This window comes from Balaenoptera acutorostrata, chromosome 6 (genome assembly GCF_949987535.1).
Source record: "Balaenoptera acutorostrata chromosome 6, mBalAcu1.1, whole genome shotgun sequence".
In the NCBI taxonomy this organism is placed as follows: domain Eukaryota; kingdom Metazoa; phylum Chordata; class Mammalia; order Artiodactyla; family Balaenopteridae; genus Balaenoptera; species Balaenoptera acutorostrata.
The window spans coordinates 97,112,208-97,122,396 of record NC_080069.1 but is presented as its reverse complement, the minus strand read 5'-3'; the positions used below and the strand labels follow the sequence as shown (position 1 = coordinate 97,122,396).

At 36.6% G+C, this 10,189-nt stretch overlaps 1 protein-coding gene and 1 pseudogene across 1 annotated transcript; one reads left to right on the top strand and one right to left on the bottom strand.

The window, feature by feature from the left end:
• Nucleotides 1-976: 976 nt before the first annotated feature.
• Nucleotides 977-1,689, bottom strand: LOC114237159 (olfactory receptor 13D1-like; annotated as a pseudogene).
• Nucleotides 1,690-1,722: 33 nt separating this feature from the next.
• Nucleotides 1,723-8,943, top strand: LOC103008253 (olfactory receptor 13C9-like). The gene is made up of 4 exons (XM_057549161.1): nucleotides 1,723-1,731; nucleotides 1,887-1,948; nucleotides 5,290-5,395; nucleotides 8,203-8,943. Exons 1-4 carry the CDS (start codon nucleotides 1,723-1,725, stop codon nucleotides 8,941-8,943), a joined length of 918 nt encoding a protein of 305 aa, XP_057405144.1.
• Nucleotides 8,944-10,189: the final 1,246 nt, after the last annotated feature.

Below are 10,189 nucleotides of genomic sequence, written 5' to 3'. Positions count from 1 at the left end.
AGGTTCTGTTTTACAAAAGTATTTGGAATTGTGGTTTGGGGGATGAAATAATATATAAAGTCCATGTCTCTTATTTTCCTGTGTGGTATTTCAGATACTTGGACTTATATTTTTTTTACTATTTTTTCCATTTTAATTAATTAATTCAACAGTTAATGACCTCCCACTATTTTTAATTAACTTGGCATTGGACTTCATACAGGGAACAGTGAGCAATAGGGTGCCATTGGGAAGATTTCAGAAGCTAACAAGCGGTTATAGCATAAAAGAAAAATTGCTGCAGTAGGTAAGGGTCAGGGAGGCATAGAGGAGGGAGTAACTAACTCAAAGGAGTATTGGAAGGCGTTACAGAGGATGTAACACTTGATCTATTTCTTCTGTTATTGCCAAGATTTCACTGGAGAAGGAGAAATGTACCAATGCAGAGGAAATAGTGTGTGTTATTTTCCTTAGGTGAGAAAGAACATGAAATAATTGGATAACTGCACAGTGAATGTAGCACAGTATGTGCGAAGGAATAGGGGCAATGTGGGCAGGAAACAAGAAGGTGAAATATGTAGTTCAAAATGTAGGTTGGGGCCAGATGAGGTCTCTGGGGGAAAAAATAAGCAAATAAATATATCAAAAGTATTTCAAATAAGGGGTACTGAAAACATATATGTGTTGGATTTTCTTGGAAAAACCTAGTTTTAAATATATTTTTTGTCTTGTCCTCATAAGTTTACTTGCATTTTTCTTAGACTACTTAACCCTACATTTTTATGAGATCACAGTTGTTTTCAGAATGTGATATAATTAGACTTGTGATGTTGAAATTTCTAACTCTGAAATTCTTTGATTCTATGTGTGACTTTCTTTTGTTCTGCTTATATTTAAAACCCTTGCCTTAAAATATGTGAGCTTGTTTTTTGCATGAACTCAAAGATGTCAGTTTCTTATCATTTTCTCCAGAACCAGTATTAACTCAATATTTTTCTCATAGCACTTCCTTGTTCCTCAGGCTGTAGATGATAGGATTGATCATGGGGGTGACTACCCCACAGAACAGGGTAATCAGCTTCTTCAGAGTCATGTCTTTGGACTTTAGCTTTATGTACATAAAGAGGATTGTCTCATAAAACACAATCACCACTGTTATGTGGGCTGAGCAGGTGGAGGAGGCCTTTTTCTTCCTTCAGCTGAATTGATTCTCAGTACAGCATAGATGATGAAAATATAGGAAACAAATTGGCAGTAATGGAGCAAGTGAAAATATTACATTGCCCAACAGTATTATACTCTCATTCAAGAAAATATTTGTGCAGACCAGCTTTATTAAAGTCAGTACTTCACAAAAAAATGATTAATGATATTTCTTCCACAAAAGAACACTCATAATATGAGTACATTTTGTGCCAACCCATTGAGAAAGTTTAATCCCCAGGAGGTAGCTTCCATCTAAACACAAAGTTTCTAGTTTATGATGATGAATTATCTTAGAAATTTGCTGATGACCATGTAGAAACCATATGCCATCACTGCCAGGAACACACACTCTGTGGACCCCATTACATAAAGAGATAGACATTTATGTAATACAAGCTATGAATGAGATCCTTTTTTTTAATAATAGGAAGAAGGGACAAAAGAGGATGTGTACCAGATATCCAGCAAGGAGAGGCTACCAAAAAAGAAGTCCATGGTGTCCATGGTGTGTGGAGGTGGGATTCTTGGAGGGTTAAGATGACTAAGGTGCTGTTCTCCAGGAGGATTACCAGGCACATTACTAAAGACATGACAAAAAGACATTTTTGTCAATTCCGTGGTACTCAGAAAGGTCTCTCAGAATGAACTCAATTTCAGTTGTCCAATTGGTCCTTTCCATTTTTCTTTTTCATTTTTGAAAGGATCCAAAAGAGGAAATAGCACATGAGTTAAATGAGCGGTTCCATGTTACATCAAATAAGAGGTAATTGGGGGTAGAAGGTGTAACAACTATGTGAGCACTAGCTGGAGTAGTGTTAATAGCAGTGAGATCAGCTCATGGGATTCCTCTTTTAGTGCATAAAACAGCTGAGTGACACTGGTAACTTATTAAAAATACAGGCTTCTGTATTCCATTTCCTGGGATTGTGATACACAAAGTCTGAGGCAGGGAAGAATGATTTGCACTTTAAAATAAATATCTGGTATGAGATAGGTTAAAAAATAGTAACTAAAATTTCTCTGTCAAAAAAGTAAAAGAATATTTCCATTTTCTTGAAACACTGTTCTGATGTGACTTATCTGAGGGCTTCACTTAAGTAATGTTGGACATAGGATTTTGAGGACCCCTTGTGTTTTGCAGAGAAGAAAGGAAGAAATGGTTAAAAGAGCTCTGTTCTTGGGAAGGAAGCTTAACCACAGGACCTATTAAGATGTTCAGAAAGCAATTCTTTGTAATCAGGTCAATGAACTTCAGAAACAGTGATGTTGACACCCAGTTTTAACTACTTTCCTGTTCAGTGCTTTGTTTTTTCCCCCATTATCTTCAGACTTTTAATCAAAATTCGTTTTACATAGGTTAGTGATTTTTGTGGTGAACAAATTATGTTCACTATTTTGGTGAAGCAGTTCAAGGAAAGGTGAGCACTGCCTGCAGAAGCAAAAAATGGCTGAGGGCACCTGGAATATATATATATATATGTGTATATATATATATATATATATATATATATATATACACACACACATATATATATAAATACACACAGACACACACACACACACCATTACCTCCTAATTGTGTAAATTAGATAGGTGGTGACTGTATGTCAGTTAATCTGGGTATATCTATATATTTAGGTAAATTCTTTGGAGATGCTTATAGTATGGATTGGGATTGAGTTACAAATTAAGTTGTAGAGTTACAATAAGAAAACTGAATAACTTGATGGCTTATAGGTTTTCATTACATGGTTTCAAACGTCTGAATTTTTTGTGAATTTCAAAATGCCACTCATATTCACATAGCACATGTTTCAGAGTTCTGAGTTTCAGAGCCAAATGCAGTAATTATTAGAAAATATTGTACAATAAAACCCTTTTTCTCTTTACTCACTAATTGATTAACAAATTAACAAATTTGAATTAAATAATATATATAAAATTCTTACAAGAATGCCTAGAAATTTGTGTAGTATTATTATTATTAATAACTAAGAGTTAATGTGGCTGAAAGAGGTCTTTCTGCTATATTATCAGTAAGACATAGTAGGATAAACAAGGGTCTGGACAAAAACCGTCAGAATATGTTTGTATTAAGGATTCCAGCAGTATATGATAATAGATTGAGAATGGGATAAAACACATTCTCAAGACTTCTGATTGGTTATTTGATATACAGTAATGGATCTAATATAATTAAATCTTTAGGACATTATTCTTGAAGTTTTCAAAAGTTTTTAACATCTTTTCCCTGAAGCGATTTAAAGTTATAGCTTAGAATATTGCATGAGTCCCTGAGAGGAAGAAATATTTAAATTGCCTTCCTGAGCCAAGAGAAGATTCTTTAGAGAATTTCCTGGGTCCTCACAGTGGGGCAGTGTTTCCACCTGGGCTTGAAGGGCAAATGAAATCATCCATATTCTCAAATATTCATTTTCCTCTTACTTTTGTACTAGCAGAACCAAAATATACTACCTTTGTAAACCATCTTATTTGGTTCTAATGAATAGAAGATTTTAAAACAATTTTGAAATAGTACCTTTGCTATCAGTGTTTTCCAGAAAAGTCCTGTGACATTATGGCTCCTCAGTGGTTACACCTTCAGAAATTTATCAACGCCATGGAAAATTTTGTGCAATAGGCTGCAAATAGAAGACCAGTGCAACAATCTGCTGTGTGTTATAACCTAGGAGGCAAGTCGACCTTCCATTTAAGGCAATTGCTGAAAACGTACTAATAACACAAATCCAAGGGGATATCAGTTCAGTGAACTGAGTTGAATATTGAACTGCTGATAGAATATTTCTTATTATGAAGAGTCTATAGAGAATAGGAATTTAAAAAATTCTAAGATGATATTTTCTTTGATATACTGAGAAAAAGGAGAAAAATGAAAAATATGACCCAAAGAGTAACTTGAAACTGGAAGTAATTTGAATATCCAAAAAATATGGATCTATAGGTCAAGAATTTATCTTACTGGGAATAAAGATTTATTTAGCCAGAATATAGATTCCTGGTCCGTGATTCAGTGTAAGTGCCTACATGTCTACTGGTGTCATTTCTTATTGGTCCAATGAGGTTGGAAAAACAGGCAACAGATTTGCACTCTTATCCAGAACATAAAGTAGGCTGGTGTCACCAAAGTTGCGATTCTGTAACAATTTACCTTATGGTACCAGTTCAGTTTTCTTTGGTTTGGTCTACAAATGTTTTTCCAGCACTAATCATGAACAGACAGGCGGTCCCTGTCCTGGAGCCTCTCACTGGGGGTGCTATTTGGAAAACTTTATTACTTGTTTGAATACATCTTTTGGTTTGTGTAAAAGGAAATGAAGAGGAACAATGAGTCCTTAGCTAATAGGAAAGAATTTTGACTTTCATAGTTATGTGTGCATGAGTATTTGGGGAATTGTTTTGAGAACTTTTAATTATTTTGTTGTTGGTGGTGATGCATTCCTGTGGTAACTTTAGACATAATATTTGTGACCCAACCCCCACCCACACACATACACTCATTTAACTTTTAGATAAATGAATTGAAATAGCCTTTTAAAAAAAAGTCAACCTGTGAGTTCCTTGTTTTATATGGCGTTGGCCTTTGCTATAGTGATATAACACTCTTCATTACAAAGTGAGTAGAGTTTGGCATCAATATCATATCTGGTATGATGAAAATTTGTATGTTGGTTGGGTAAGAAGAAACCAGATACCTGACCAGTTTTGACTGATAAAAATTTAAAGGTACTTTTTTAGGAGTGAAAACTGGGGAAAGAAATGTGGAAGAACTTGAAAAAAACGAAGTCAATGGAAGATGAAGGAAAGCAAAACAGTATTTACCTTATGCCAGATTCTTTATATGCATTTAAAATTTTTTTCTCCCAAGAACACCACAAAGAGACTATTAAAATCCCCACGGTATAAGTGAGAATATTGAGATGCAAAAGTTAAGTAAATTGCCCAAGGTCACATAGCTAGTACCTGGACCTGTTAGCAGAGAGGATATGGATGAAGGACCCTAGCCCTGTGGTCACTGCTGACCAAAGACAGGCTTAATCCATACAGAAATCATGTTTAGTGTGTGTTCATATGTTCTTCACAAAGACAGAGGCCTGTCATCGAGCCAGTCCACTCAGAGAAGGGTTTCAGTGAGGCCGGAGTGGAGCAGCGTGGACGGAAGCTACAGCTTTTAGTGGGTGTGGGCCCCCAGGTGGGATAAGTTTGGGAACAGTGGAAGCTGGGAAAACAGGAAGCGGAGGCCAGTGTGGCTGTTTCTGCAGCACAGACTTGCCACAGGCCCTCTCGCTGGGTAGCGCTTTGAGCTTCTGCCTGTCCATGGTGAAGACCACGCCACCTCAAAGCCCGTTTCCCTCCAAACTTGATAGCCGCCTCCTCCTCTCTGTGGCTGGGCCTGTGGAGGGTGCAGTTGTATACATTGTGATGTAATATTTTCAACATCTTGCGACTTCATGCTAGAAGTTTTCTATTGTTTGTAGAACCTTTTTATAGAAATACTAAAGCACAGCTGCATGTCAGTTAAAATCTCAACTTCATACCAAAAAATGGATATTCTTTCCAGTAGACAAAGTGAGCTTACAGCGTAACTGCTTCTCAATCATCGTTTACCAGGTAATTAGGACTTGGGGGCCTTTATTTATCACCTAGCATTAAGAAGGTGAATCTGGGACTCAGAGTAAAAAGAGCATGCATCTTTGGGGTATAAAAGAATCCAAAAGCATAAATGGTTGGGTTAATTGAAATAAGGGAAAAATAAGATGAAAGGAGAAGTACCCTAATAGTGGCCAAAGGCAGGTATAGGTGATTAGAAGCTGGTTGAATAGGTCCAAAGGATTCACTTCAGACCTAAATTTTGCACCAGGTTTCTTGAATAAGAAGAAATGGTCCATACATTAAGTACCTGTTTATTTTGTAAATGAATTAGAGCAGTTTCAATGGATTCTGTGTCCATGAACAAGAATATTACTGGAAATTTGTGTGTGTGTGTGTGTGTGTGTGTGTGTGTGTGTTGGGAGAGGGAGGTGCTATTTCTGAGGAAAAATTAAAGGGAATGGCCTGAGACTTTATGAGGCAAGGTCTTTGGATGCAGAACCTATTTGTGCTCCCTGGGTGATGTGGATATCTCCCTGAGGAATCACTCCAAGTGAGAGGTGTTAAAGAACAGAACTGTTGGAGGATATCTTTTTGGTCACAGTCTTTCTTTGTGTCCCCTTCCATTGGACTTAAGCAGCAACCAGATAAAATGGCAGTTAAAAGTGTTTACATTAAGAGAATGAGTAGACAAGTCACAGACTTGTAGACAGTATGTGCAAGTCATATATCTGATAATGTTTCATAGCCGGACTAGATGAAGAATTCCCAAGACTCAACAATTAGAAAACAAACAACCCAATTAAAAATGAGCAGAAGACATGAACGATACTTTACTGAAGAGAGTATAAGGATGGCAAAAAAAACCCCAAACAATAGTCATTAAGGAAATGTAATTTAAAATCATGATGGGATATCACCACATACCTATTAGAATGGGAAAAATATATAATTACTGACAATATCAACTTGATCAGGATGGGAAGCAACTAGAACTCTCATACATTGGAATGCAAAAATGCAGCCACTCTGGAAAACCTTTTGACAGTGTCTTATAAACTTAAATGTTCTTACCTCATATCATCTAGTATGCCACTCCTGGATCTTTACCCTAGAAAAATGAAAGGTTGTGTTCACACAAAAATCTGGGCATAAATGTTTATAACAGCCTATTCATTATTGCCCCACACTGGAAACAACCCTAATGTCTTTCAACAGGTAAATAGATAAACTGTAGTATATCACTACAATGGAGTATTACTCACCAGTAACAACTTGGATGAATCTCAGAGGATTTATGCTAAGTGAAAGGAGCCAGATGGCAATGGCTCATATGATTCCTTTTATATGCCATTCTGTTAAAGGGTAAACTATAGGGATAACAAGCATATACATCTTTGCCAGGATTTATGAATGGATGAAAGGAGTGATTATAAAGTGGTAGCCCAAGGGGGTTTTTATGGCGATAGAAGAGTTCTATGTCCTGATTATTGTGATAGATACATGAATCTGTATATGTTTTAAAATTCATAGAACTACAAGCTGAAAGAGACAAAATCAATTTTATTGTATGTTTTACTGTATGATAATTTAAAAAATAAAATTAAAAATGTCACTATCTCTCATCAAAAAAGGTATTTTCATTGTCAGAAGACTTAGGTTACTGGGCTTCACATAAATTACACCTGTTTTTTTGGCAATCAGGCAATCAGTAAACACTGGTTGGGTTTTTTGCTGACCATTCTTCCATCAGATTGACACACTTCTTTCAGCGTTTCAGTATGCAGTGGGTTACTGTTGAGTCTTCCTGACCCAGGAGCTAGGCTACCTAAATCTCAGCTTATTATGGACCACAAGCCAGCTTGAGTTTGAGCCCAGGCTTTGCTACACATCATTTATATGACTTTAGGCTTAAACTCACTTAGTTTAACTTAGATAAGTTCCTTATCTTTAAAATGATAAAAATTGTGGGGTTTACATGAGGTAATGCATGGAAAAAACCTCACACACAGTTGCTGGTTCAGAAAGAGTGATCAGTATAATTGCTTTTCCCTCATATTTCTCTTCCCGTATTGTTTACTTCTTCACTGCCTTACTTTTCTCTCTTTTTCCCCTTTCCTATTTTCTTTCTGCTGTCTTCTCATTGGGTTCATGCAAAATTTCTATATTTGTGCATTGGTGAAGTTGGACTTACCATAGTAAAGAAACTATTGCTTTTTAAAAAAATTATTTGAATTCTTACAGTTAAAACAGAGAAGTAAAACGGAATGGGAAAACCAAACCATTCTGGTGGAATTTTTTCTGAAGGGGCTTTCTGGTTACCCAAGGCTTGAACTACTCTTTTTTTGTGCCAATCTTAATAATGTATGTGGTCATCCTTCTGGGTAATGGCACCCTTATTTTAATCAGCATCTGAGACTCCCACCTTCATACCTCTATGTACTTCTTCCTGGGAACCTCTCCTCCTTGGACATCTGCTACACCACCACCTCCATTCCCTCCACACTGGTGAGCTTCCTCTTGAAAAGAAAGAAGATCTCCTTCTCTGGCCGTGCATTGCAGATGTTCCTTGGCTTGGCCATGGGGACAACAGAGTGTGTGCTCCTGGGCATGATGGCCTTTGACCGGTATGTGGCTATCTGCAACCCCTGGATCATAGGAGTTGTCAACTCTGCAGTACAAACTGTGTTTGTGGTACAGTTGCCCTTCTGCAGGAATAATGTCATCCATCATTTCTCCTGTGAAATTCTGACTGTCATGAAATTGGCCTGTGCTGACATCTTAGGCGATGAGTTCATCATGTTTGTGGCTGCGATATTGTTCACATTGGTGCCCCTGCTCTTGATTGTCATCTCTTACTCATTAATCATTTCCAGCATCCTGAAAATCCACACTTCTGAGGGGAGAAGCAAAGCCTTCTCTACCTGCTCAGCTCATCTGATAATATTCTCTGGAACTATTCTCTTCATGTACATGAAGCCCAAGTCTAAAGAGCCACTTAATTCAGATGTCTTGGATGCTATTGACAAACTTATATCCATGTTCTATGGGGTGATGACTCCCATGATGAATCCTTTAATCAGTCTCAGAAACAAGGATGTGAAGGAAGCAGTAACACATTTATCTAACAGATGGTTCTTTAGCAAGTGAATGGAAAAATATTGGATTGTGAACATGTTGGACATTGTTGAAACTTGAGAATTATTTTGGGATTTTGGTTAATTTAACTTCTTTTTGCACTTTTGTATTTTATTTTAAAAAATTTTAGTAATGACAGCATTTCAAAATTATTTCATGCTTATTGTAGAGAATTTGCAAGATACAGGACAGTAGGGTGAGGAAAAGAGAGAGCACCTGTTACCCTAATACTTTATGAAAGATATTCTATATTCATTGCAGTATTGGAATTGAGTGTTATATGCCTCTTTATGTTCACTTTTTTATACATTATTTCATAAGTAATGCTTCATTAAATCTTTCAAAATAAATAAAGCTCTCTGTTGTGAAAAAATCTAAACAGAAATCCCCCAGAACACTGTACCCACATTCCAGTGGAGAGTCTTATGTTGTAGTTTCCCATTAATCTCCAAATAGTCCTAAGCCAGTAAATACTATTTTCTTGCTCAGTATTTAGAATATTTTTTTCTGTGGAACTGTAGGGATACTGAACCTTTGGGACTATAGAGGGAGTGGGTAAATGGGGCTTTTGGGTGAGCCCTATGCAATCAATCAAGATGTCCTTTTTATTTCCCTAAAATTTTTTTCAGCTTACTTGTTACCTTTAGCATAAAGAAAATTTTGCAAAATTAAAACTAAGTTTGAAATCCAGTCTGCTACTCCAGGTGAAAATGTGGACAAGTGTTGAGTTGGATGGCGGGTCATATCAGTGTGATTTAGAAGAAGCCAGATTTCTTTGATATCCTGAGGAAATTCCAATACTTTTTCAAATCTTAGAATATCAGAGCTCTTGATTTCTAGTGTAGACCTGCATTTATGAGTTGTCTCTGTTACTGGCTAGCTTTGTGACCCTAGTGATCTGAGGAAGCAGAGGATTGGGAGATGTCAGAAGGAGGTAACATTATCTTGATTTTCCTTGGCTTTCTCCTCAAATTTTTACTCTATCTGAAGAGAACACTTCTAATTTACAGCCCAAGATGAATGAGAAAGTGTGTTCAGGAGTGAGCCACATTCTAGGAAATCCATTTGGCTGGATACATTTTATATTGATGGATCTTTAAATTCAGAGGATGTTGGGCCTACAGATATTTTACACAGGCAAGTAAGAATTAAATGCTTGTGGAATTTGGGGTATATTCATTTTATTTTTCCAAGTTTACTTTTTAATTTTAGTAGAAGGACTGTTAAACAGTCATGAACTCTATTTAGTTACCTCTAG